General features: G+C 58.4%; 1 protein-coding gene across 4 annotated transcripts in view; it reads left to right on the top strand.

Annotated features, from left to right (window-relative positions):
• The first annotated feature begins 487 nt into the window (after positions 1–487).
• The window catches only part of PLCG1 (phospholipase C gamma 1), a 35705-nt gene continuing 9147 nt past the window's right edge, over positions 488–27045 (top strand). For 2 of the 4 annotated variants that reach the window (XM_066234146.1, XM_066234143.1), the window contains exons 1-14: positions 488–560; positions 1024–1354; positions 20919–21071; positions 21156–21249; positions 21386–21433; positions 23985–24069; positions 24155–24238; positions 24458–24492; positions 24661–24733; positions 24832–24933; positions 25127–25245; positions 25323–25408; positions 25485–25605; positions 26299–26467. In XM_066234146.1, the coding sequence (XP_066090243.1) occupies positions 1138–1354; positions 20919–21071; positions 21156–21249; positions 21386–21433; positions 23985–24069; positions 24155–24238; positions 24458–24492; positions 24661–24733; positions 24832–24933; positions 25127–25245; positions 25323–25408; positions 25485–25605; positions 26299–26467 (1386 nt within the window). In that variant the 5' untranslated portion in view covers positions 488–560; positions 1024–1137. Of the gene's footprint in view, positions 779–1023; positions 1355–20918; positions 21072–21155; positions 21250–21385; positions 21434–23984; positions 24070–24154; positions 24239–24457; positions 24493–24660; positions 24734–24831; positions 24934–25126; positions 25246–25322; positions 25409–25484; positions 25606–26298; positions 26468–27045 lie in introns of all 4 variants that reach the window. The other 2 variants (XM_066234144.1, XM_066234145.1) reach the window with 2 other exon arrangements.

The following is a 27045-nucleotide window of genomic DNA, read 5'->3' as shown; positions in this document are numbered from 1 at the left end:
AGGGCGGATGTGAAACCATAGGAAAGGTCTGGTCGCCTTGGGAACTGGCTCAGGACCCACCCCAGAGGAAGAGAAGCTTCTGAGGTGGAAAAGCAGCGGCCAGAGAGGAAGGAGAAAAGCAAGGAGAATCAGCCCAGTAAAACCAAAGCTCAAAAGAGCATTTGCAAAGGGGCGTTGTGAAGTAGGGCCTGACATCACGTCCTACCTTGGGGACACGGAGAGGGAGGTGGGGCGGACAGTGGCTTATGCGAGCGCCAGAGACAAAGGCCACGGGGGACTGTGGGTCTAAAGGCCCTGCAGGGGATGCTCAGGCCTGGGAATGCTTCTCCAAATAACGGGACCCTAGAAGGCTACACGGGCCACAGAGACAGCTGCGGCCTGCGGGCCAGCCCTGCGCGGCCTGAGAGAAGAGGCGGGACAGGCCTGCTGTCCATCAGAGACCGTCAGCCAATCGGCAGGCAGCCCCGCCCCCGCCCCTCCCGGAGAGGGCGCGTAGAGGACCCGCCGCCGCCGGGGTGAGGCGGCCCGGCCTGGCTCCCTCCGCCGGGCAGCCCGCCCAGGTAACTGGGTTTGTCCCGCGGGCTCGAGGGGAGCTCAGTGCCCGCACTTCTTTCCGGTTGCTGCGTGGGGCGGCGCTCGGGGAGTGGGGGTGAGGAAGCGGCTGGGCCTGCGCGGGACAGTGGGCTGGTGTCCGCCTGTACGACTGACTGCCAGGCCGGCGCACGACTGCCGCGCGTGACGAGATCGGCCGTGGCCGCCAAGCTGTGTCCAGGGCCGCGTGAGGAAGCTCTGCAGGACGGAGGGCCGGGTGCTTGCCCGCGAGCCGTGCGCGCGCTCCCGCCGCCATTTCCCCCCTGCGCTCCCCCGCCCGGGGTTTGGCCGGGGGTCGCGGGGCGCAGGCGCGGCGGGCGGGGGTCCTCCCCACGGGCGCGCGGGCGCCTTTGTTCCCGGCGCGCGGGCCGGGGCGGGGCCTGCAGGGCCGCCCCGCCTCCCGCTCAGGCCCCGCCCCATCTCCGCCCGCAGGAGCTGCCGCCGGGGCCCACTCGCCGGCCGCCTTAGCCCCCGCCGCCGCCGCCGCCTACTCCCGCCGGCCGAGCCTGCGCCGCAGCCGCCTCTGCCGACCCCAGCGCCGGAGCCATGGCGGGCGCCGCGTCCCCCTGCGCCAATGGCTGCGGGCCCGGCGCGCCCTCGGACGCCGAGGTGCTGCACCTCTGCCGCAGCCTCGAGGTGGGCACCGTCATGACTTTGTTCTACTCCAAGAAGTCGCAGCGGCCGGAGCGGAAGACTTTCCAGGTCAAGCTGGAGACTCGGCAGATCACGTGGAGCCGCGGCGCCGACAAGATCGAGGGGGCCAGTAAGTGTGCCCCCTACCCGGGGCCCGCTGCGCGCGCGGAGCGAGTGCCGGGGGTCCGCGCCCGGCGCCCCCGCGCCCCCGCACCCCCGCGCCCGGGCCCGCCGCGGGAGACACTTGGGCAAACTTTTCGGCCCTCCCCACCTCCAGACCCGCCCCCGCCTCGGCCCCGGTGGTCACCCTGGGCAGGGGGCATCCGGGTCCTCAGTCACCTGACAGGACACCCCCTCCCCCAGCCGAGGGGGAGTGTTCTGGCTCTTTGCCCAGAGGCCTAAAAATCCTAGCGGTCTGGAGACTAGCGGAGCAGGCATCGGGTCCCTCACACCCCGGGAGTGGTGCCCGTGGAGGTGACGGCAGCCGAGGCAGGGCCCCCACCTAGCCCCTGAACTTGGAGCTAGACGGGACGGTCGCCGCCCATCACCCTTTCTCCAAAAACAGCCGTCTCGGTGAAACTTTTTGGGGCCCCAGGATGGGTTCTTATTTGCAAAGGAATCTTTGGGTTCTCTAAGGAGAGTTTAGGCGGATGTTGGGGTAGGGCTGGTTTTGGGGCAGGGCCAACCCTACGCTTCTCCCTCTTGGGAGGAGGAAGGTGGTCCTGTTTGGTTGGGAAAAGCTTGAGAGAAGGCAGTGGCGGCTCTTCCCCACAGCCGCCTTTGTCCTGCAACCGAATTTTGGAGGTCTGTGGGTGGGCAGACAGCCGAAGTCAAGGCAGGGACTGTTGGTAAAGGGCCCGGCTCCCCTTGCCCTCGGAAGCACGTTCTAAAAGCTTGGCCCCCAGAAGCGCTGGTCTTAGTGCCTTGGCGTCAGGTACTCTCTTTCCAAGGGCGCTGGCAGCCAGTTTGGGGTCTAGCCCTTTGTGTCCCGCGTCCTGTAGCTGCAGGCAGTCAGCAGCAGCTACTTTTGATTTCCTGCCTCTTTGCTCTCCCAGGCCTGTACGGCTGCTTCTGCACAGGTCTCAGTTGGGGGATTTTGAAAACCCCAGATGTATCAGTGTTATTCCACTTAGCACATGCCCATGCTGTGGCCGGATGGGTACCCAGCTGCCCTCCATTTTCCGCCTCCAAGTGTGAGAGATGATGTGTCCTCAACCCCGTGCTGTGGGTTGCTTCCTGCAAGGAACCCCCCTTCCCCCAGAGACTAATGTTAGAGAAAGCGAGGCTCAGACCTAGGTCCAAGTGGAGGAGGGTGGTCCGGAAATAACACCCCAGGGGAAGGTCCTACAGACTTCCTTGGGCATGGTGTACATGCATGTAGATGGGTGAGGAGATTGGGAGGCAGGAAGACTGTGTGGTGAGGCAGCTGTCCTCAACTAGACTTCAGATCTGATATAGCTGGTGAGCTTAGAAATGGTAGCTGCCTTCCTCTGTGCCTCCTTTGGCCCTGACGGCCATTAGGAGAAAATGTGGGTTGAGAGACTAGATTCCAAAGTGGAGGAAGGACAGACATTGCAGGGTATTCCTGGGAGCATCACCCAGGTGTCAGATTCCAGGCACGGCCCCTTCCTTGCTTCTGTGGTGCTCCCTGTGGATTGTGGCACTGGCCCGAGGTTCCCAGGTGGAGGTCTCCTGGGTAACAGGCTGCATTTCAAACCAGCAGGCTGTGACAAGCAGGCTGGTTGAAGGCGAGGCTGGATTTTGAAGCCCATGTATTAGTTGTGTGTCCTCCAGCGAGTTATCGTCTCCAAACCTTAATTTTCCTCATCTGTAAAATGGGTGTAATATATTCACTGCATACTCTGGTTTCTCTGGAGATTAAATGAGAAAATTAATGTTAAACATCTAACAGTGTCTGACACAAATATTTAGTAAATGTGAGCTGTTATTAATAATAACAATAACAGGTTATGGCTGCCCCCTAGACCCTGGACTGAATGTTGTAGAGATGGAGTGTGGCTATAGGAGAGGTTAGGGTGCAGGAAGGGAGGAGGATGGGGCCCGAGTTCATATTTCACTTACATCTCCACCTGGGAAAGGGAGGAAATGTTTTTCTGTTTTTATTTTGTCCCAGCCCATCTACTTACCCACCCACCTGCTATGTGGGACAGCGTGTAGAGTAGGTATGTGGAGATGTGCACATCTGGTGCCTGCCTTTCTTGTTCGTCAGTTGGAGCCTGAACAGAAGGGTGGGGTGTGGAGAGGGAGAAGTCGGTCCCTGGTGTCTCAGGTCTTTGGGGGATGGAGGCAGGAATGCAGACAATAACCCCAGCCCCTAAGGGTGGGTCAGGCCAGAGGCATACATATTCAGTTATCTCATTAATTAGCTGGGATTTGAGAGGCCTGCTGTATAGTTAAAAGGCATAGGAGGGGCCCCAGCCCTTTGATTGTGGAGGCCGGATTAAAGGAATCTGAGTAAAAAGGCTAGTAGACACTGGTGTGGAGTTCAGATCTTATAAATGGAGCCTCTGCTGAACCTGGCCCACTTCTGCCCATTCATGGATGCACCTCGCTGGTGGGATTTGATTCCTGCAGCCCTGCTCTGCAGACTGAGGGAGATTGGGTTGCCAACTCGGTCCCCTGCCACCTGGCCTCTTGCCCAGGTGCCTCAGGTGTCTGGACATTCACTACCATGCAGTGCCTGTAGCTTGGCCCGAGAGAGGATGTTGGTTATCCTCGGGGTGTCCTTGGCCCTAAAGGAGAGACGGTGTGGTTCAGGAAAAATGCACAGCACTCCCTTATAAGACCTCATTCTGGCATAGCTGTGCCCTCTCACTTGCCCACTTGTGAAGTAGGGCTGACACCTGCTGGTTTCTAGGGTGGTAGTTTGGCTCAAAAGAGGGGTGGAGAAGTGCTTTGGTGCTCGTCGTCATGGTGGTTTAACAGGAACCAGGGTGATGTTTAGCCTCTGTGCATGCGTGCGCACGTGCGCAGATACTGACATCAGTGAACACAAAGCAGTTACAGACTTCCTGCTGAGTGCTGTGGAGACTTGTCATCATGTGTCTTGGCTAGGGCACACAAGGACCCTACGGGGTGGTCTGGAGTGCCATCCACTCCACAGAGAAGAAAGTGGAAATACAGGGAGTGAGTTGTGCGGTGGTGGCAGTACTGGTGTGGGCCCCGCGCTGCAGGCAGTGGCTGGCTGGCCAGTCCCCAGAGGGGTCTGAGCCCTGAGGTGTGCTGTGTAGGGGCCTCAGGCCGTGTCCCTGTGATCTGTGTTGCCCCTCCGAGGACAGACCTTTGTGCTTGGCCTTGCATTGCAGACGGCCTCAGCCTCTCTAGGCTCTGGCCCCACGCTTTGCCTTCTGATGTCTTCTGGGGTGAGATGGCTCAGTCATGGGTCATTGTGGGCAAGTGACCCGGCTGGAGACTCCATGGAGAGCCTGTGTGCCAGCCAAGCACATCTGTGGGGATTTTGGAGCCTAGCCTTTTGTCTTTGATTCTTTTGTAGATAACCTTCTAGATCAGGGGTCTCAAACTCTGCGGCCCGCTGAACAATTTTGTGCGGCCCGCAGTGGATTAGTCTGCGGGCCGCACAAAATTGTTCAGCGGGCCGCGAGTTTGAGACCCCTGTTCTAGATGCTTGTCCCCCCTTAGTAAACAACGCAGGGCCTTGCCGTCTGGGGAACTGAAGTAGATGATAATTCCTGTGGTATCTTTGATGACAAGAGCTGGGGGTGGCAGAGGAAAGCAAGCCGCCTGGACAAGGCAGTCAGCTCAGAGGGGAGGTGTTGGGGCAGCTGTGTGGGGCTTGACCCTGTGGCTGTCAGAGTGGTGAGGAGACAGACCACGAGGCTTGCACTGAGGTCTAGGCCCACGGAACCTGCTCAGGCTGGGTGTTGTCAGGGGCTTTCCTTGCAGTGGCTGACTGCTCCCGGTGGGAGAGGGGCGAGAGCACGTGTCCGGATCTCCAGAGCCTGCCATCTTTGTGTTTCCTGTCTGACTAGTTTTTCCAGGGGAAGTCAGCCCTCTTGGTGTTTCCTCAGCACCCCAGGCTTGCCCTGATGTACAGGATTCAGACCAGCCCTGCCGGACCCCCTGGCCATCTGGGGCTCTCTTTTCTGAGAACTTAGGAAGGGGATCTGCACAGGTGGCCAGAGGAGCTGAGCACGTACATGCCTGCCATGGGCGCCACCACACGCTGCTTCTCCATGTGTGCAGGTGTGCAGGTGCGCGACTCAAGTCACCAGTAGAGATGTTGGCCACTAGCCTTGTTCTGAGTAGCCCCTTGGAATGAGGGGAATTTATTGGTTCAATAAGTATTTGAACTCCACCTATTTGGCTACTGAGGGTTCAAAAGATGAATAAGATGTGGTCTGTGTCATTGAGGAACTCCTTGACCCTTGGAGAAGACAGGCTTTGGAACGTATAATTATAACCCTATGTGTTACATACCATGGTGAAGGTCTGTACCAAGAGAACTGTGTAGCGAGCTGGGGTTGAGGGGAGAGAACCAGAGGAGGTGACCTGGGAACTGGGCATTGAGTGATTGGGGAACTTGCCCGGGCCCTGGCCGAGGCCCAGGGGCCCACTGCAGGGGTCGGAAAGCGTGAGCTGTGGGAGCGAGGAGGCTGGGGCTGCTTGCAGGCAGCTCAGGAGGGCCGTGGTGTGCGTGCTCACGTGCTCCAGTCTGTGGACAGAGAGACTGGCATGTGTGTCTGGGAGAGGTTGAGGAGGGGACCAGCGAGCTGCTGCAGTGGGTCGGAGACTGCTGACCAGCAGGACAGGACCTTGCCAAGGCCAGAGGCTGGGGGCCGGGGAGCCAGTGGAGCAGAGCACCAATGACCCTTGAACACCATGGGTTTGAACTGCCCTGGGCCACTAGTACATGGATATTTACATACATATACAGTCATTCCTCTGCTTCCCTGGGTCCTGGGTTTCACATCTAGGGATTCAACGAACCACAGACTGAAACAATATTCTCAGTCCGCGGGGGTGCAGGGCTGGCTCTATGCATTGTTCTATGCTGTTTCGCGTAAGGAGCCTGAGCATCTGCAGATTGTGGTATCTGGGGTGGGGGTCCCTGTCTGTGGGGGTCCCCATGGATAGTGAGGGATGGCTGAGGTGGCAGAAGTTATGCACAGATTCTCAGCTGTGTCAGATGAGGGGGGGCAGGAACCCTGCCCTTCAAGGGTCAACTGTAGGTTACATTTGGGCTCTGAACTTGGATGGCCCAGGTTAAAACGCCTATCTGCAACTTCCTCTTGCTCCGTGACCTTGAGCACATGACTTCACCTCTCTGGGCTCCTCATCTACAAAAGGAAGGTAGTAAGTACACTTACAGTACTTCATCAGGTTTTGTGAGGGTGTGATGGGAATGTGTGAAGTGCTTTGCATCAGGTGTGGCGTGGCATAAATGCTTCCTGTGTGGAACCCTGACGAGGAGGACCTGAGAGGGGCAGGAGCAACAGCCTATTGTATGGAGGGGGCTGGTGCCTGGCCCCACACCCTGCGATTCAGGGATGGGGAGGCTCCCCACCTGCTCCCCCAACTCCCAGCCGCCCTCTGTTGTCAGGGCTGTTTCCGCTACTGGCTTTTGCAAGGTAACTAGGCAGTTGGCTGGAAGCAGCTGCCGTTATTATATGATGGCATCCGATTGGCCTGTCCTCAGTGCCTCCTCCAGAGACATGCTGAGACCCCATCTTCCAGGGGGTGCTCTAGTGCCACCACCTCAGTGTGGTAGGGCCTGCCTGTGCCACCACCCTCCTTATCACCGTCCTTCTCCACTAATCCATGGCATCTCTTCCCCCTCTGTGCCCTTTCCTCGGGGACACGGCTTCAAGGAGGCCATAGATGGATAATGTCACGGGGCCTGACATTAGAGGATGAGAGATTTTTCTCCCCTCTTCACTTCCTCTCTTAGAACTGGAGAAGTTTGTGGGGACTTTGGGGAGGCCTGGGAGAAGTGGGTGTGAGCTGAGAGGGGAATGCCCTGGTTCTCCCTGTAGAGGCAAGGCGCCCATGCTCCCCTGGGGGTGGGGAGGAGGGTAGCATAGTAACAGTAGCCAGGCCCTGAGCAGAGCCGGGCGGGGGGTGCCTCAGCAGTGGTTGGTAACTGGGCTGCAGTGACCAGAGGTTTGTGGCTAGAACCAGTTAGGTTTGGGTCCCAGTCTCAGCTCCCCCTGTGACCTTGGGTAAGCTACTGTAAACTATCCGAAACTGACCTTCAGCTATAAAAATAATTCCTCCCCCATGGAGCTGTATGTTAACAATGCTCAAATGAGATCGTATACGAGAGGGAGAGAGTTTATGTGAACGTCCTCAGCGTCGCAGTTGGCACTTATGGTCACTCAATAAGAATCTCTTTTCTTTGGTTTCACTTTAGTGACAGAGCGCTAGTTCTACCACCAAGCTTAGCCTCTAGTGCTGCTCTGGTAACCTGGGCTGGAAGTCTCTTTCCTACTTTTCTTTCTTTTTAAAATTGGTTTTAGAGAATGAAGAAGAAAGAGGGAACATTGATTTGTTGTTCTCTTATTTACACATTCATTGGTTAATCCATGTATGTGCCCTGACTGGGAATCAAACCGCGACCTTGATGTGTCGGGACAACACTCTAACCAACTGAGCTACCCAGCCAGTGCCTTGCTTGTTTCCTTTGTTGCCTCTCTGAGTCTGCACAGAGGCCTGGGGCATGAGGAAAATCAGGTATTTGAATAGTGCATTCGAGTTCTGGGTCATTCTCTCATCTGTTGTTTGAGTTGCACCACGGCTCCTTGGATTCCTTGGATTGAAGAAGCACAGGAAGGAGTAGCCCCCTCTCTCAGACGAGGAAACCAGGGCCCCAGGGGCAAGGTTGCACAGCAAGTTCATGGCAGAAGTTCATGGCAGCGCTGGGCCCGGAGCTTGGCGTTTCTGATTCCCACTGCAGTTTATTCTCCCACTCTGGAGAAAGTGGCAGTACAATGGGCTGTTTTGTAGGGCCAGGGTGTTTTCTCAGTGTGGACAGAACTATCTGATGTCTGTCCTGCCTTCCAGCCAGATGGGTGTGTCTCTGTGGTCTCAGGTGTCTCTGTGGGCCAGCTGGACTTAGTGCTACCATCCAGACCCTCTCTGACCCTGTCTCGTCACAGCGGCCCCTATGGGGGCTTTCCCACTCCCACAGTGGGGAGGAAGATGGCTCTTTCTGGCTCATAACGGCAGCTCTACCTGAGCCTCGGCCCGGGACCTCGGAGCGGGGGCTCTGTGCTCTAGGTGCTCTGAGAGGGGCCTCTCAGGACCCCGATGATGAGCTCCCGGGCATGCCTTCGTCCGTGCCCATCCTCAGTGCGGCCCCACCTACTGCGTTAGACGTGCTTGCTTCCCCTCTGCCTTGTTCAGGTGGCCGCAGATCTCTATGTCGCCATAGCTGTTCTTTCCTTTGAAAAGCAAGAAAGGCGGGAAGCGCCCCCGTGAGCCCCCGTGCACGCTGAGCAAGCGCGCCTGCTCGCGCTGCTCTGCTTTGGGCCCGACATTGGCCGATGTGCCGTGCACCATGGTGACCATAAAGGTTAAGGTAGACGTAGTCGGAAAGGACGCACAGCCAGGCAGAAGAATAACCGCAGGGCCTGGGGAGCGCTGTGGAGGAGACCAGCCAGAGGCCTCCGTAGGTCAGGGGAGGGAGGATGTGCTGTGTAACGCACGGCTCAGCATCTTAGTGGCCGACGGCAGCCAAGATGTTTCTTCCTTTCACTGCATGTACGTGTCTATGAGAAGCCACCGCTGTCCCTGGAGAGTGGCCTCCGCAGCTCTGGGTCAGCCCTCCAGGGCAGAGTTGAGCCCTGGGCAGACTCGGCTGAGAGGGACTCAGGGTGGGGGCTGGGGGACTGCTGTGACTCGGGCTGTGAGGGTGATGTGCTGTTGGGGCAGAGGAGACGGCTGCCCACGTGGGGCACAAGGCTGCGTGGCTGGGGTCTTTGAAATAGGTATCATGTGTTCAGACGTTTTTGGTGTCATAGTGTTACAGGAAAGTGACCCAGCGGAGGACAGACACTCGGATAACTTTATAAGAGGAACAGAAAATTTATTAAAAAGCCAGCGGAGCCTGACCAGGTGGTGGTGCAGCGGATAGAGCGTCGGACTGGGATGCGGAAGGACCCAGGTTCGAGACCCCAAGGTCGCCAGCTCGAGTGCGGGCTCATCTGGCTTGAGCAAAGAGCTCACCAGCTTAGACCCAAGGTCGCTGGATCTAGCAGGGGGTTACTCGGTCTGCTGAAGGCCCGCGGTCAAGGCACATGTGAGAAAGCAATCAATGAACAACTAAGAAGTCACAACGCGCAACGAGAAACTGATGATTGATGCTTCTCATCTCTCTCCGTTCCTGTCTGTCTGTCCCTGTCTATCTCTGCCTCTGTTAAAAAAAAAAAAAAAAAAAGCCAGCGGAGCACGCAGGGCTAGTGGCTCCAAAGACACATGTGCCCCCAAAATTAGATTTCTTACATCTTATCTACCCTTTACAGAACACAGGTTCACATACAAGGGTCTCATGACCCCTTTGTCTCTAAAGGTACTTGTCAACCACACGATTTCAGGATGAGAGGGGTTTTAAGTGATGTCACAGAATGAGTGGTGGAAATCACCCAGTAAGGTAGAAGGTTTAAGGAAAGGGGAGAGGAAGGGGCTATTCAGATCCCCCTTCCCCCCTGTGTTCCTCATTGTTTCTCCTTCTCAGTGACTAGGAGAGGGGGAGGTCTGATTTTTTTTCTTCTTTCTTTCAAACTTTCTAGTACAGAAAAACCTCTCCATTAGCAAAATAATGGCCCTTCCCAAGCAGGAAGGCAATCTGTAACTTCACTGACCATTTTTAGCTGGTGTTGCCTAGCCCTTATTGTAAATCACACACAAGTAGAAAAATCATATATTACAAACTTACTTTGGCCAATATTGTACCCCTTCCCCTCTTGCTCTCCCTGCTATCCACACCACAGACATTCCAACGCAGGGAATGAAGTACATTACAGTAACAGTACAAGTCATGTAATACAAAGGTGTCCTTTACCAAATCTCTGGACGCTTGGCCTAAAACATAAAATGTCCTTGAAGCTTTTTAGTGGGGGCAGAAGGGCTTCCTTCCTTAATAGCTGTGCCCTTGCCTGTCATCTCCCTACATTCGTCCCAATATGTGTGCCCCTTTTGAGCCTCCGCTTAGCCTAGTCTGTTGTGGCTGCAGCCTCCTGCTGTCACTCAGAATGAGAACCTCTCATCACGGCTACCTAGGGCTCCCCTGCTCTTGTGCAGGGGCATGGGGGGGAGGGGGGGAGAAGCGGTGAGAAGGTGTGGGGGGGGAGGGGGGGAGAAGCGGTGAGAAGGTGTGGTCCCTGAATACTCGAGGGCTGGATACTCGAGGGCTGGGAGGAGGGGTCGTGAGAAGGTGGAGTCAGTTGCTTTGGGGGAGGCTGTGGTCCCATGAGATGGGGTTCGGAGAATCTTGCTTGCATTCTTGGCTCAGTGCTTAACGTTCTCCCCCCCCTTGTGAGACTCATTCCTTTTGAGGTGGTGCTTGGCCAGCCGTTGAGAGGCCGTGGTGGCCGTGTGCCCAGGCCCTAGTACGAGCTCTCTCCCCACTCGTCACTTCCTAGGAACTGGGCCCATCCTGGGGGAGCAGGCAGGGCTCCTTTTTATAGCCCACATGGAGGCTTTGTGTACAGGCTCTGCTGCTTCCTTCCGGGCCCTTCCCGGGGCTGGCGGGCGGCCCTGGCTTCAGCGAGGCTCAGGGACTCAGGATGCAGAGTAAACGGGGCAGGCCTGTCCCTGCCAGAAGACTGGCACCTCCTCTGCTGAGCGCGGGCCTGGCCAGAGAAGGCTGGGCTTAGGGACCAGGGGAGGGACGGGACCCAAGCAGAAAACCAGGAAAGCCCAGGGCCGGCAGGAGACAGTTGTGCCTGAAGTGCTGTAGGCTGAGCCTGAGGGTCCAGCTAGAACTGGTGTCCAGTGTCTGCCCTGTCCCCTGTCGCAGCAGCCGTCCTGCCCCTGCAGGCTCCCTCCCCTGCTGGCTGCCAGGCAGTGTTGAGTAGAGGACCTTCGCAAAGGCTATGAGGGACCTGGGTACAAGACGTGGGCAGTCTCACCAGAGCTCAGGCCCTGGCACCAAACAACTGACTGGGCTGGTGAGGGGTTGGGCTGCTCGCCTGCTGCAACTGTGACCACTTGTTTGTATGAGATCTAATTCTAACTCAGTTGGGGTGGGCCCTTCACTTTGGGGCTGGTTTCCTGTTTTCTTGGACACCTGGGGATATGGCTGAGCTGAAATGTCCTGAGGGAAGTGGCGGTCACAGTGTCCTTGCCTTGGCCTTGCCTGGGCTGGTGGAAGGCGTAGAGCACACTGGGACTCTTGGGGTGTGGAGGTTTGGGGGAATTCTAACTGCATGGGATGGATTGATTCCGGCCTCAGGTCCAGAGGGGTTCATAGAGGGACTAACCCCTAGAGGGAGGGAGGAGTTGGCCACAGGTCCTAAAGTCTCCTCAGCCTCCTTGAGGGGGTGGTCAGCCAAGGGCTTGGGCAGCGATGGGTTGGAGTGGGGACGCTGGGTCGTCTCTGCAGACCGTGTCCTTGTGTTGTCCCTGGGAGCCCAGCTGTGGGAGGCAGTGTTCTTACCCCAGTCACTGCCTCCCCCACGACAGAATTTGAGGATACGATGCTTCCAGTTTCTCTTGTTGGTTTCCACCTGGGACTGTGGCTTGGGAGCTCTTAGCGTGTCCATCAAGGAGACGGAAAAGGGAGCTTGTCACTTGTTCAGGGGTTTTCCTCCGGGCCTCCCCAGGCCAGCAGTGAAGTACAGAGAGCACCCTGTCCAGGGGAACAGGACATCTGGTGCCTGGCTGCTCTCTTGGGCAGTACTGGTCCCCGGCCTGGGAACGGCCACGCTGAGAGGGTGGGGCTCCGCAGGCTGGGGAGGGAGTGGGGGGCAGCTGTCCCGGAATGTGTGCTGGTGGGGGTGAGGGCAGACACTGTCTCAAAAGGGTAGAACTGGAGAATTCAGATCGGGAAGGGGAGGCCATCTCTAAGGGTCGGATCTGGGCTTCCTGGGGAGAAGGGTGGAGAGTGGGTGAGTCCCCTGTCGCCTCAGAGTGAGGTCAGAGTCCAGACTTGCACTGGGGCCTTGAGTCCCAGGAAGCAGAAGGAGGACAAGGAGCTGGCTCGGCTGGAGCTGGCACGGCCCGGAGGGAGTGTGGCCAGACCGAGCGGCTGGCAGGCAGCAGAGGAGGGTGTCCTCGCAAGCCGGCCTCTGAGGACAGCCCCCTTCATTACATAGAGCATCCCCAGCCTGCTACTGAGGGTCGCTTCTGCTGGGGCTTAAGGGCTGTCCCCACTCCCCCTGGGAGGTAGCAGGGCAGGGGTGGCCATAACACAGACACCAGAAAGGGGGGTTACAGGCCTGGGGTACCCAGGGAGCTCCCCCTGGGAAGCCTCTGCAGCCGCCACTTAAACCCTGTCACGAGGCCCCTACTTAGAGGCTCTGACCGTTTCCTTGGAAGGGGGAGGCCCCAGGTGTTTCTCCCTTCCCCTAGCTCACCCCTCCTTGCTAGGCACCAGTGCATGGAAGCTGGCGGGCATGGTTCGTGCCTGAGACCACACTCCAGTGCGGAGCCCTGGCTGCTGGTCAGGTGCCCTGACAGTGCACGTGCGGTCACCACTCACCCGGTGCTCAGTAAGGACAGCTGTGAATCAAGCCAGGAGACCTTGTGCAAGGGTTAGGTTTGGGGTGGGGAGAGAAGGAGGTGTGTTAAGGAGGATTCTACAGTCCTAGGTCATGTGCCTGTTTGGAGGCAGTGCTATTGGCTGATTGAGAAGGTGCCAGCGGGTTCAGGTAAGAAAGCAGGGTCCAGTCCTGTGGGGCTCTCTTTGAGGCGAGCAGGTGGAGACGGCGTCAGGCAGTTAGAGGGGAGGCTCTGACGCTGCCGGTCGAGGACGGGGACAGCTGTGTGTGTGGTGTCTCTGTAAGAGGAGGCACAAGGCTGTGGGTGTGGGCGACGCTGACTAAGGTAAGGACAAGGGAACGTCAGGAGAGGAGAGAGCCTGACCTTGATGACAGCCAGCGTGGAATAGGGACAGGCCTGGGGAAGCAGGAACACCAGGAGAGCCGGTGAGGGAGAGAGGCCACGGCAGAGCTTCAAGCAAGATGGAAGGTGTGCTCCACCGTGTTGATTGCTCCGAGTTTCTGGAAGGAGGAAGAGAAAACAGTCACTTAAGCTGAGGATGCTGGTTTTCCAGTAGTCTGAATACATTGGGAGGGGGGCGCTTTTCAGATCCTGGACCGTGCTGGGGTCTGTCCTTGCTGGACCCTTGGCCTCTCCTGTCACTGGGGACCTGGCAAACAGGCCATCTACAATTTGGGCAGCATTGGCCTGCAGGGGAGGCTGAGGTCAGAGTGCACAGGACCTCTGTCCCTGAGGCTGCCCATGTGCTGCCTGGGGAGTCATCTGTTCCTGGGCAGAAAACTTGGGACAAGCCCCTTCTCTTTGCTTCGACCTTCCCTTACTGTGGTGTTGCAGTCTGGTGGGGGTCCCTCTCCCTCCTCCCTCCTCTACAACACTGAACAAGCTTCCTGTCCCCCAACAACCAACTGCTGCATCGGTGCTCCTGCCGCTTTTGCTCCCGGGGTTCCCTCTCTGTGGGGGGCCAGGTCCTCCCCCGCCCTCTGTCCCAGTGCACCTGCTCAGCGTCCCGTGCTCGCTCACCACGGACGGTGTCTCCCTGCTGTCCTCTCCGCAGGGCCTCAGCTGCTTCCCTGCCTGGCTCCCCGGGCAGGGCCCTTCTCAGAAGGCCAGGAACTCCAGTGCATTACTGGTCCCATTCAGCCGGGGCCCAGCCCAGGCCTGGCAGCGTGGACAGGTGTCTGCAGAGGATGGAACGGGTCGGTCGTCCTGACAGGCAGCTGCTCGGCTCTCCCAGCTCCGGGTTCTCTGGGAAGGGCCTCCTTTCCCTCTTCACTTGGGGCCTGGGCGTGCTGTGCCCACCTGGGTGTGAAGGGTCTCTGGGCTGCCTTCTCTGCATACCCATGTCGGGCATCAGCTGCTGCAGGGTCACTGCAGAGGTCCCAGTTCTGCCATGAACCACCATGTGACTGATGAGACTCGTGGGAGCCTCTATCCTCACTGCTTCCAAGAGGAGTCATCTAGAATCTGGACTCGAGAAGACTCGTGTGCGCTGGTGAGGGTCCCTTCTCGCTGTGACCTGAGCTGTTGGTACCAGGGATGTAGGGTCCTGTGGAGGAGGGTCCGCAGACCTCCATCCAGCTGACCGAATGGCGTTTTCCTGTTTATCAAGGTGGGAGGAGGACCGGATGCTGAGTCAGGCCTGGCTGCTCTTCCCGATCAGGTGTTTGGGAATGGTGACTACCAAACCAGGCAGGGGCAGAAGCTGACCTCTGCCCTTGGTATACCTGGGACTCCAGGGCCGGCCAGGGTCTCCCTGTGGGCATCCTGGGAAGGCTCTGTTCCCCACTTCCCTGCTGGTCTGGTTCGAAGGCAGCTGCTACACAGGAGTGGGAAGGGGACAGCTCAGCCTCGCTTTCCCGTTGTTACGTGACCCTATGACCCTGGGTCTCTGAGCTGGGATTCATGTGTGTAAGGTTGACATAGAGGCCTCCCCACCCCTGCACTTCTGCTTTCCTGTGCTGGAGCCGGGTGGGCGCTGCTCTGGACTGAAGGTGGAGTGCGGAGGTTAGGGCCTCAGCAGAGGGGAGTGGCGGCCTCTCACTCCTAGAAGCTGTGGTGTTCAGTAGGCAGCTACCTGGGATCTGCTGGCCAGCCCATGCGCCGGCTCCTTTTCCGCCTGTGCCCGGTCCCGTCTGTCTCTGTGGCACCGCCATCCTTTGCCTGCAGAGCTGGGACGGCTCTGTGTTCCTGGTTAGGACAGGTGTCCTGGGGTACAGAGCCCCTTGGCCTCTGGCTCCCTGTGAAGGAGACTGGGAGTGCAGTGCCTGCCCGACCCTGGGGGTGCTGTGCAGGACCTGTGTGTGGGGTGGCTGAGAGGCGGGGCCAGGAATTGGCCGGAGGGCAGTTGCTTCTCCTTGGGGCTTCCCTTTGGTATCTCAGCATCCCCTGGGGGAAAAGACTAAGCTCAGTTTGTGTCCCCTTGGGCCCTGGTGGGTCACTTCTTTGGAGGGTGCTGAAGTGGTTGGCTGACTTGAAGGGTGGGCGCTCGAAATGGTCCTGTGCGTGGGGAGGGTGGTTGGTTAGAGAGCATTTCTGGGGAGATGTGTGCACCCCTCCTGACCCCCAGGACCCACCCTTCTGATCTAGTGGCCGAGGCTTGGCACTCAGCCGGGTGGGGTGCTCAGGGAGCCCCGCCTCTTCTTCTCTTCCCTCTTCCCCTAAGCTCCATCTGCTGGCGCGGCTCCCACTCGCTACAGGAGCCTTTGTGCAGACACTTCCCATTGTTTGCAGACTGCACCGGGCTCCCAGGGGCCACGTCCACCCAGCTGTGCCTGGCCCTTTATCCTGTCCCCATAGCCACCTTGCTGACCCTGCACTTGCGCAGTTTGGAGTAGCTCCGCAGCCTTCGCTGCCTCCTTTAGATAACGAGCTCTGGCGTGGAGCCCTCTGTTTTCCTTCTTGCTCCTCAGCTCTCTGCACACGTTGAGGTCTCCTCAGGACCTGGGTTTGAGGAATGGAGAGAAGAGTCCAAAGTGGTTTCTTCCCCGGGCAGCCCACAGGCCAGTGGCCTAGACAGCAGGAAGCACTAAATGGTGTGGCAAGTCATGGGCACCGACTGTGCTGCTGGCCCGGGCCTGGCGGAGAGTTGGGAGAGCAGGTGGCGCTGGCATGGGCAAAGCCTAGAGGAGGAAAGGAGGGCCGAGAGCCGGCGTAGGGCTGGGGTCTGTGGGCCGCGATGCCTTGACTGGACTTGGACCCTTCTGGACCAGGCCTGGCTTTCCCCACTCCCCGCGATGCCTCTGCAGGGCCGGCCGGGTTCACACCACGCAGGGGACTCTGAAAGTTCCCAGGGGGCAGGGGCCTGTCTGAGTGATATTCACCTGTCAGACTGTCAAACTTTAAAGACTCATATTCACCGTGAGTTGCAATTTCTTTAAGTTGTAAAATGTTCATATTTATATGCGTTTTTACGTGAATAGTTTTCATTGGCGTTTACATCAGTTAATTCACAGTTACAGTTTTAAAGGGAAAACGAGATTATTTTGTTAAAAGCACATTTCATATCTAGAAGTCTGTCATATGTACCGTTTCCTTCTGTTTTTCTGTGTGGTGGTGGTTTCGTGGCCACATCTTCATGTGGGGGGTTGTGACTTTCGGGATGTCCTCCAGTCCCTTTATTGTACACTCACTTTGGTGTGTTAGCCCCTCGGCTGGGCCGTGCTCTGGCTCCCAGCTCTCCCCCACGTGGCTGCCCTGCCTGCTGGGTGGGTACTGGGCCAGAGGTTGGGGACTGCTGCCTGTGTAGGGCCATTTGGAAAGTGGCTTCGTTGAGGGCAGCGGACACTAGGACATGGGTTCCTAAGAAACGAGTCTAATTTAGGGTCTTGGATGTGCTACTTGGACTCCCTCTCCTGCTTCCAGAGCCTTCCAAGGTCAGGGTGAAACCGTGTTCCTGCCCCTGGGGCAGGGGGCTGGCTTTCTTAGGCCAGGCTCGTTGAGAAACCGGAAAAGTCTTGGTGTCCCGCCTTTGCCACCTGTTATTTTATTTGTTTGTTTTAGATGTCATTTATTGACTTCTTCAGAGAGGAGGGAGAGAGAAAGACGGGAGGAATGGGAAGCATCATCTTGTAGCTGCTTCCCGTTTGTGCCCTGGCTGCCCGGGCAAGCCCAGGGCTTTGAACCGGCAGCCTCAGTGTTCCAGGCCAGCACTGTCCACTGCGCCCCACAGGTCCCCTTTTTCTTCTTTGAGACTCTCACTGTCCTGGCACACTGCCTGGACAGCAGGGCTGCTGGCCCTGTGCGCACCCTGCAGGGTCGTCCAGTGCCCAGGCAGGAGGAGGGCTGGGCCGTGGCTGGGGAGCCAGGTTCTGAGACAGGAAGCGGCCCAGGCTCCAGACTGGCTGCCTGCCAGGGAGCGTGTCCCTTTCATGCCCCCCACCGGGGGCCCACTCCCACAGAGGCAGCGGGCCCGGCCGTGCTGTCTAGCTTTCCGGCTCCCGAAGGGCTCAGTCAGTTCTGTGGCTCAGATGAGGAGCCTGAGGCTTGACGAGAAAGGGACAGCCAGTCCTTGTGCATCCAGAAGGCAGTTACTGTTCAGGTCTGTGTGACCCAAGCACTTGGCTTTGAGTAACCACTGGTCTCTGTGGTCTCGGGCCAGGAGCCTGTCCCTGGGCCGAGAGGAGGGTCTCCCTGCCTCATGGTCAGGCACACTTCGTCTCGTGCACTTGGCCTTGTTCAAAGCCTGCTGGCAGGCTGCAATCACTTCTTTCTGTGTGGAGACCATAGCAGTCACCGATCCCGGGTCACAGCGGTCAGGGCAGGCGAGGCCACTTCTGCGTGGCGCTCTGCGTCGCCGTCTGTCTGCAGGGGAAGGGATTCGGGACGCCTGTCCTCCCTGCAGCCTTCACTTGACCTGTGGCCTGCTGGAGAGGAAAGCAGGCTTGTTCGAGGCCCGCGCTGGGAGCCTGGAGCTGGGACTGGACACTCGGTCTTTGTGATTTCAGCCCTGCTAGTCTCCTGTTCTGTGCCCCACCCTGTGCGGGGTGGTGGGGCCCACATGGCCACTCTGTGGCTGCCGCAGGCCCAGGAAGTGGCCTCTGGCCTGGAGCACATCTGCGTGCACTGGTCTGAACTCGAGCCCTTGTCATCGGATCCCCTGTCCCCAGCCTAGCAGGCCCCTCTCAGGGCCTCGGGCTTTTCTTTGCCCCCATGTGCCCCTGAGCATGCTCTCCCGTGGTGGTGCATTGGGGTGAGTGCTAGGTAATGGGTCTGTGGGAGTCAGTGGTACTGCTGACCTCCTGCTCCTCCCTCCCCCTGCCCTTCCAGTCCCACTGCAGGTCTGGCCCAGCATGCCTCCCCCAAACTAGTCTCCTCTTCATGGTGACAGTCCTGGGGACCAGGCCCGGTTCTCTCCGGGAAGGGGACCCAGCTCTATTCTGTGAGGCAGAGGATGGGGGTGTGATGTGGCACAGGATGTGGCTTTTTAGAATCTAGAAGAGTGTCTCACGCTAGTGCCGCGTCCTCGCAGCCTGCTGTTGACTTGCTGGACTTGAGAGGCCCCGGGGCCAGGCTGGCGCCTCCCAATGGGGCAGGTATAAGGGACCAGGTGTGGCCAGCAAGAGCTTGGGCAACCTGGAGCCTGGCCTGGAGCTACTCCGTGCCCACCTCTCCTGGGTGGGCGCCAGGTCTGCATCTAGTCTGGTCTGAATGGAAGTGTGCCCAGGGGCACAGGGCGGGGCAGGGTTTCCCCCAGGGCTGCCGTCTGAGTGTGCATGTGTCAGGTGGCTGCATGTGGCCTGGCGGCAGGCTTTGTACTGACCCTTTCGCTGCCAGGCCACAGACTGCCTCTAGTGCCCAGGGGCGGGGCTCAGAGGAAGGGCCCAGGATGTGGAGCTCGCAGGCCTTGCCCTCGGCCTGCCTGCATCTATGTGCAAGGCTGCGGGCCTGCACCAGAGAGGTGGGGGTGGGGGTGGCGGCAGCTCCCTGCCAGAAGAGCACGCTGGTTTCTGTTTCAGAGGGCAGGCTTTGTAGCAGATCTACAGTTTCTCATCTGGGCATTTCCCCTGTTCAACTCCCCTTCCATCCCTGGAAATCCTGTCTTTCTGGGCTGGGTCTTTGTGACTCGGTTTTCCCGCTCCATGAGTATAGCTCCGTCTTTTAAAGCTCCAGGCCCATTTTGTTGCCCTCCCCGACCTGTGTGCCTGCCTGTTTCATTTGTTCCCTCAGTCCCTGAGCCCGCTCTGCCTGGCCAAGGGGAGGGGAGGTGTGTGCACACGTAGTACAGCTAGGGTCCAAGGGTATGACCACTGCAGGGCGGCACTTCCAAGTTGGGTCTTGGTAAAATTAGAGACTGGTAGGTAGACAGTCCCTGTCTGGGAGCCAAGATGAAATGGGGGACAGGAAGGTCCTGACTGTTCATGCCATTGGTCCAACTAGTCTGGAGGGAGCAGAGATAGGAGGGCAGAGCGAGGGTAAGTTATTGAGCCGTATCACGAAGAGCCTTGAAGGCCAGAAAGAGTGTGTTCTCCTTAGCAACCTGGGGAGGGGCCGGAACACCGCTCGGTGAGGATGGGGAGGATGTGGGAAGGGGGGCTCGTTAGCAGCAGGGGAGGGCAGCCAGCAGGGGAGTCAGGGCTTTCAGCTGGAGAACCAAGCCCGAGGGCTCTGCTGAGGGCATCAGAGCAGGCCAGGCGGGATCAGGGGGGTGTAGGGGGCGCCCGGGGTTGGGGCGAGAAGCCTTGCCACTGCTCAAGGTGGGATGGGTGGGCCCACCTGTGCTAGAGGGACAGGGACCTTACGGCCTTCCCGCCAGGGTGGCGTGTGGTTTGTCCCGGAGGGCTCCTGGGCAGAGGCTGGCATGCTGGCACTGCTCCTGGCCCCACGCCTTCCAGGCCTCTCTGAGTTGGAGCATTTGGAGAGGCTCTAAAGCTCGAGAGTGCTCAGAGAGCTGTCTCTGGTGGGTCAGCCAGGCTTCCGTGTGACCCAATCCTCCCCAAATCTCTCTTTATCTGGCCTGGAAGTTCTGCTGCTTCCTGTCCAGGACGCGTGATTGGGCCACTGTCTCCGGGTCTGGGATCAGAACCTGTGTGCCCAAACCTATTGTGGTGAAGGAGTGGAGTGGGCACCGTGAGCGCCTGCCACGCTGCCTGCAGGGCCAGGAGCTCCGGCTCCTAGGACTTGGATCTTACAGCACCCTCACGATGCTGCTTTTGGTTACCTGGGTTCCCAGACGAAGAAGCAGTGAGGTCAAAGGAGCTGTCACTCTGCTGAGGTCACAACAGCTCCTGCAACCGGAGCTGGGGTTCTAGTCCAGAGCCCATGTGTGTTTTTCTACCTCCCTTCCCTGCCTTCTAGAGAAATTCAGCCTAGCCCTTCGCTTTATAGCTGGTAAAACCAAGACTGGGAAGAGTCAGATGAGTCACTTGGTGTCATTTCTGGAGTTCAGCCAAGGCAGGTGTCTGTTACTCAGGCGTGTGCGCGCCTCATCTGTGCTGTGCCAGGGCCAGGGCCGTGGATAACCAGGGTAGGAAGCGTCCCGTGGGCAGCCACTGCCTCGGGATGAGTCCCCTTGCTGAGACTTGCTCATGGATGACTTGGAGGGTGGGCCATTTCAGGGGTGCACCAGTTCTTTGGGCCTGATCATCTCCTTCATGGATCCCGAGACTCGGCCATTTGGGCCTGCCCAGCCCCACCCTTCCCTGGGTCCTGTACAGTTAGGTTTGTGCACTTTGTCAGGAAATGGTCCCCATAGAGCAGGCATGGGTCCCCATTGCTCTCTCTAGAGCCCAGCTTTTGTTCCAGTCGGTATGACTTGCGTTTTCAGCAAGGGAAGGGGCCCAGGGTAGAGCTCCCTGCTCCCTGAGACCCTCGCTCAGACCTCTCTGCTTTTAGCAGAGGCCGGGCAGTGGTCGTGGCTCCCTGCCTCTCAAGGGGTCTCTTTTGTGGACCCTCTCTGAGGAAAAGTGTGTAGTAAGGGAGGAAACCAGGGTGCTCTTGTTTCGGTGCTGAGTCTTGGGGACCCCAGCCTGACCTTGGCCTCGCCTCCGCCTTCCTAGTTGACATTCGCGAAATCAAGGAGATCCGCCCAGGAAAGACGTCACGGGACTTTGATCGCTACCAAGAGGACCCCGCCTTCCGACCAGACCAGTCCCACTGCTTTGTCATCCTGTATGGGATGGAGTTCCGCCTGAAGACCCTCAGCCTGCAAGGTGGGAGTCCTTGAAGGGAATGTCCCCGGCCCCAGGCTCTGTGGGAGGTGCGTGTCCTCAACTCAGCTGTCAACCCTCACACAGCCACATCCGAGGATGAAGTGAACATGTGGGTCAAGGGCCTGACTTGGCTGACGGAGGACACACTGCAGGCAGCCACTCCCCTGCAGATAGAGAGGTGGGAACTGCCCAACTCCGGTGAGGGATGGGGGCACTGAGCTCCAGGGGGCGGGATGCAGGGGCACTGCCTACTGATCTCGCCCGGCCAGGCCCTGGCTGGGGAAGTGGCCCTCACTGCAGGCTTCTACTTCCAGGTGGCTGCGGAAGCAGTTCTACTCGGTGGATCGGAATCGTGAGGATCGGTAGGTCCTGAGCTGTGGCCGTAGCCCAGCGGGGTGAGCTGGGCTCCCACAGCAGTAGCCACGGCACAGAGCAGCTGCCCGGAGAAGCAGAGGTCCCAGGGAACCTGCCTCAGCAGGGTTCGGGGCGGGCAGGTGGTTCTGGCACAAGTAGCTTCCTGCAGAAAGCCCTCTGTTGGCCCTGGTGCAAGTTGGCAGGAGAGGCCAGGGACAATAAGCTGTGTGCCCTGCCACTTGAGTCAGAGACAGGAAGTACAGAACTTGCTCTGGTGTCCTGGAAAGAGGTCAGGGTAGCTTGTAGTGTGTGTGTGGGGTGCCTTGAAAAGCTCATGGTTTAGAGGTCATGCTATGATCGCCAGAGGGCAAAGAAGATGGGCACCCCGACCAGGGCATAGTAAGGACTTTTGTTGCCGTGAAAGTGATGGAAAAGCATGGAGGGTTGGGAAGGGAGGTGTGACACGACCTGACTTCGGTTACATGGACTGCTGGCTGCTAGTGGAGAGTCCAGGGCGGAGTGGGAGGAAGTTGTGGGATTGGGGGGTGAGAGAGAGAGAACTGGAGGATGACATCTTTTGGCCTGAGCTTCTGGAAGGGTGGGGCTGCTTTTGACAAGTGGGGGAGACCATGGGAGGAGCATGTTTGGGGGGTTAGCAGTTCATTTGGGGGGTAAGTTACATGATTCCCTTACATGTCCAGGTAGAGATATTAGTAGGCGGGTGGGCAGAAGTTGGGATAGAGATGTTACGTGGGGAGCATTTAGATGATGTGGAAGGCCGTGAGGCTGGAATCACCTGTGGGTATGTGTAACAGAAAAGGGAAGTGGGGCCCTGGCTAGTAACAGTGTATGGACGTCCTGGGTTCAATCCCCAGTCAGGGCACACAGAAGTGAACATCTGCTTCTCTCCCCCCAACCCTCTTTTTTTCCTCTTCCCCTCCTGCAACCAGTGGCTCATTTGGTTTGAGCATGGCCCCAGGTGCTGAGGATAGTTTGGTTGGTCTGAGTGCATTAGCCTCAGGCACTAAAAATAGCTCAGTACTCGAACATTGGCCCAAGACAGGGTTGCAGGGTAAATCCTGGTCAGGGCACATGTGGGGGTCTGCCTCACAACAGTGTGTCCGTAAAGTCATAGTGCACTTTTGACTGGTCACAGGAAAGCAACAAAAGACGATAGAAATGTGAGATCTGCACCAAATAAAAGGAAAACTTCCAGTTTCATACCTATTCAGTGCAGTTCGATGGGCTCACGCACAGATTTTTTAGGGCTCCTTAGGTAGCTATCCCGTATAGCCTCTACAGACTCGCTCGCCACTGACTGATGACCTACCAGAGCGGGGTTTCTCCACCAAACTGCTGGTTTCCTTCAACTGCTTATCCCACCGAGTAATGTTATTTCTGTGGTGGCACTTTGTTATAAACGCTCCGATATTCACGTTGCACTTTGGTCACGGATTCGAATTAGCGAGCTACAGAACACACTGAACTTTCCTCTGTACCGTCCACATCTCGACTGGCATGGCCGTGGGCTGCTCCACTATATACACGGTGTTACGTCATCATCTGTGCATGCGCACATGCTGCCACATCATCCTACAGAAACTGGGTTTTCCTTTTATTTGGTGCAGATTTCACATTTCTATCGTCTTTTGTTGTTTTCCTGTGACCGGTCAAAAGTGCACCATGACTTTACGGACACACTGTATTTCCCCTCCTCTCACCTTAAAAAAAAATGGGAAGAGGGCCAGTGGCTGCTCCTGGGCTGCTCGGATGGTGGGGGTTGGAGAGGTAGGGGGAGTTTGCCAAGCGGTCTAGCAGCTGGTGAGGTAAGAGGAAAACCAGGAGTGTACTGTTCTGCAAGCCCAGAGAGAAGGGAGTGGTCAGGTGTGCCAGGCCTTGTCGAGTGTGGTGAGGACTGAGGGGCCCCGCCCCAGACTTAACAGTACAGAGGTGGTTGTGGTGACCTGAGACAGGCAGGGAGGGCTCGGGGTGGATGGGCACATGGAGGGCTCCTTCAAGGCTTTGCTGTGAGGGGAGCAGAGCAGAGGTGCCAGGAGCTGGGGAAGTACACAGGGTAAGATGGGAGTTTTCAGTGGGAGAGAGTGCAGCTTGGTTGTACCACTGGGGCAGAATCCACGAGGAAAAGCTCAGCGCTGCAGCCGTGTCCCGCCCTGACAGCTAGCTCCGGTGCCTGTGCAGAGCCAGCGCTCTGGGCAGCACTTGTGGGCACAGCCAGGACCACCCAGTACTGAGCCGAGTTCCCCAGGGAGTTTGGGTGCCGACTGAGGCCCCTGAGCAGACTACAGTGGTGCTGGTGGGAGGGGCCTGAAGATGGGCTTCCGGCCCTGCACGCCTGACCCACTGGACGGGGCCTGGGAACTCCTTGCTTGCCAGAACCATGGGCTTCCTTTTGCTCAGGGCTCTGATCCAGCTTCACCCTCAGGGCGCCAGGGACCAGCACAGTGTGGTTTACCTGTCCAGGCCCAGGTGGACTCGGCCCATAGGTCAGAGGTCATGAGAGGTTGGGTGAGGCCATTGGAGATGTTCATGTTTCCTTAGTATATCAGCCAAGGACTTGAAGAATATGCTGTCCCAAGTCAACTACCGGGTCCCCAATATGCGCTTCCTCCGAGAGCGGCTGACGGTGAGGCTGCGCGGGCTGTCTGCGGTGTGGCGGGGGCCCTGGGAGCCGCCGGGCCTGACCGGAAGGCCTGTTGTCTACCCTGCAGGACCTGGAGCAGCGCAGCAGCGACATCACCTATGGGCAGTTTGCTCAGTTGTACCGCAGCCTCATGTACAGCGCCCAGAAGACGGTGCATGAGCCCCCCGCCTTCCCTGGGGCCCTTGCCCCTGCTCTTCCGCCCAGCCCTACTTGCTTCAGCCCTGCTGCCCTGCCTAGGGGGTTGGGGGGTGCCATCTGCAGCTCTTCTCCTCTTGAGGCCTACCCCCACTTGTTACCTTGCCTTCCCAAGAGCCCCTTTCCCGTGTGGCCCCCGGGGGCTCTTGCTCTGACCAGGTTCTGTCTCCTGCAGATGGACCTCCCCTTCTTGGAAGCCAGTGCCCTGAGGTTTGGTGTGAAGCGGGGAGGGGGGCTGTCCCCTGGGGGATGTGCATGCAGGTGGGCGACAGTGGGATGGGGTGCTGGCTGGGAGCTAGGCCCTGCCTTCCCAGGGGCCCCTGTTGTCTGGGGACCATGTAGCCAGCTGGCCGCCAGGCGCTCCCTTCTCTCCCGCAGGGCAGGGGAGCGGCCGGAGCTCTGCCGTGTGTCTCTTCCCGAGTTCCAGCAGTTCCTTCTCGAGTACCAGGGGGTATGGCTGGGCCAGGATGGGGCCGTGTCCACGGAGCGGGGCTGGATTCCTCACTGGCCGCAGCCTCTTACGTGCCCCACTCCTCCCGTCCCTGTCAGGAGCTGTGGGCTGTCGACCGGCTCCAGGTGCAGGAGTTCATGCTTGACTTCCTCCAGGACCCCTTGCGAGAGATCGAGGAGCCATACTTCTTCCTGGATGAGGTGAGGCCTGCCTTGCACCTCTTCTGTCAGGATGGTTGGGGCAGCCCGGAAACGTGCCGGGTGCCACCTCGCTCCCCTGTCCCTTCGGTCACCCCGGGTGAGACTGAGCACCCTCTCTCCTTCCCCACCCCCCTGCCAGCGGGCGCGGTCAGGGGCTCAATTTTTCTTCCCTCCCCCGTGTGTCCCTGGACAGTTTGTCACCTTCCTGTTCTCCAAGGAGAACAGTGTGTGGAATGCGCAGCTGGATGCCGTGTGCCCGGACACCATGAACAACCCTCTCTCCCACTACTGGATCTCCTCCTCACACAACACGTGAGCGCTTCCTCACCCCTCAGCCTGGCCTGGGGAGGGACGGCCCCCTGACCACCCTGCCTTTGCTTCTCATCCAGGTACCTGACCGGGGACCAGTTCTCCAGTGAGTCCTCCCTGGAAGCCTACGCACGCTGCCTGCGGATGGGCTGCCGCTGCATTGAGTGTGCGTGAGGGCCGGGCGGGGGGGGGGGGGGAGGCCGCCCTCCTGCCGGCCTGACCGCAGGTATGTCGCACCCCAGTGGACTGCTGGGATGGCCCGGACGGGATGCCAGTCATTTACCATGGACACACCCTCACCACGAAGATCAAGTTCTCAGACGTCCTGCACACCATCAAAGAACATGCCTTTGTGGCGTCAGAGTGAGTGGGGCTGGGGACCCAGGTGGGCTCGGCTCCAGCTGTCCTAAACAGAAGGCAGCGGGTCCCCTTAAATGCCTCCCCCCGGTCCACCTGCTTCTCCTCTTCATCCTCCCTCTCCTGCTGGCTTGAGCCATTGCTTCTCACCGTGCTCTGATTTCTGCATCCTTGTCCCCCTCCTTTCGTGGGTCCCTCTTTAGCTTGTGGAACACAGCCTAGCTCTTCTTGTCCTTAAAAACTACTTCCGTAACCCTGACCTCTTCAGGCCATGTCCTGCCCGCTCTTCCTTCACAGCGCAGAGAAGTGTCTGTGACCCGTGTCCCACTGTCCCTGGGACGGGCTCTGAGGAGACCAGCAGTGACCAGTTCACTGGTCTGCTGCCTCACTGAAGGGCTCGCAGGGCCTCCCAATAGCTGGATTTGGAAGCTGCTTCTCGGCTTTCCTGACCCCTTTGGTGTGGGGTGGGTGCCTCTTGCAGTGCTGGGAACCTCCGCAATGGGACAGCTCTGGGGACGTGCTTCTGCAGGGCCCTCCGCCCCGCTGATGGCAGGGCTCCCTCCTACCCAGGATTGCTCCTTCGGGGCACAGGCTCGGGCAGTTGGCTCCCAACACCTCACTCTGAGGGGCTGTTTGGACTGAATGTTGACCCTGCAGAACTGTAGGGTCTGGGTCACCACACTGGTCCCCTACTTGCAGGTACCCAGTCATCCTGTCCATCGAGGACCACTGCAGCATTGCTCAGCAGAGGAACATGGCCCAGTATTTCAAGAAGGTGCTCGGGGACACACTCCTCACCAAGCCCGTGGACATTGCTGCCGATGGGCTCCCCTCACCCAACCAGCTCAAAAGGAAGATCCTTATCAAGGTAAGGGGGGGCTGGGGCTCCCCGGCGCCTCTCCACAGCTGGCCTTGCCGGCTGCGGTCTGGGCCAGTGGTCGGCAAACTCATCAGTCAACAGAGCCAAATATTAACAGTTCAATGATTGAAATTTATTTTGAGAGCCAAAATTTTTTTTTTTACAGAGAGAGGGATAGATAGGGACAGACAGACAGGAATGGAGAGAGATGAGAAGCATCAATCATCAGTTTTTCATTGCGACACCTTAGTTGTTCATTGATTGCTTTCTCATATGTGCCTTGACCGAGGGCCTTCAGCAGACCGAGTGACCCCTTGCTCGATTCAGCGACCTTGGGTCCAAGCTGGTGGGCTTTGCTCAAACCAGATGAGCCTGCGCTCAAGCTGGCGACCTTGGGGTCTTGAACCTGGGTCCCCCGCATCCCAGTTCGACACTCTCTCCACTGCGCCACCGCCTGGTCAGGCTAGAGAGGCAAATTTCTTAAACTACATAGGTAGGTACATTCCTTATCGAGGTAGCGCCCGCACATGGTGTTTTGTGGAAGAGCCACACTCAAGGGACCGAAGAGTCGCATGTGGCTCGCGAGC

Source organism: Saccopteryx bilineata, chromosome 6, assembly GCF_036850765.1.
Source record: "Saccopteryx bilineata isolate mSacBil1 chromosome 6, mSacBil1_pri_phased_curated, whole genome shotgun sequence".
NCBI classification, from domain to species: Eukaryota; Metazoa; Chordata; class Mammalia; order Chiroptera; family Emballonuridae; genus Saccopteryx; species Saccopteryx bilineata.
The sequence above is the reverse complement of the archived record's forward strand: the minus strand, read 5'-3'. Positions and strand labels throughout refer to the sequence as shown.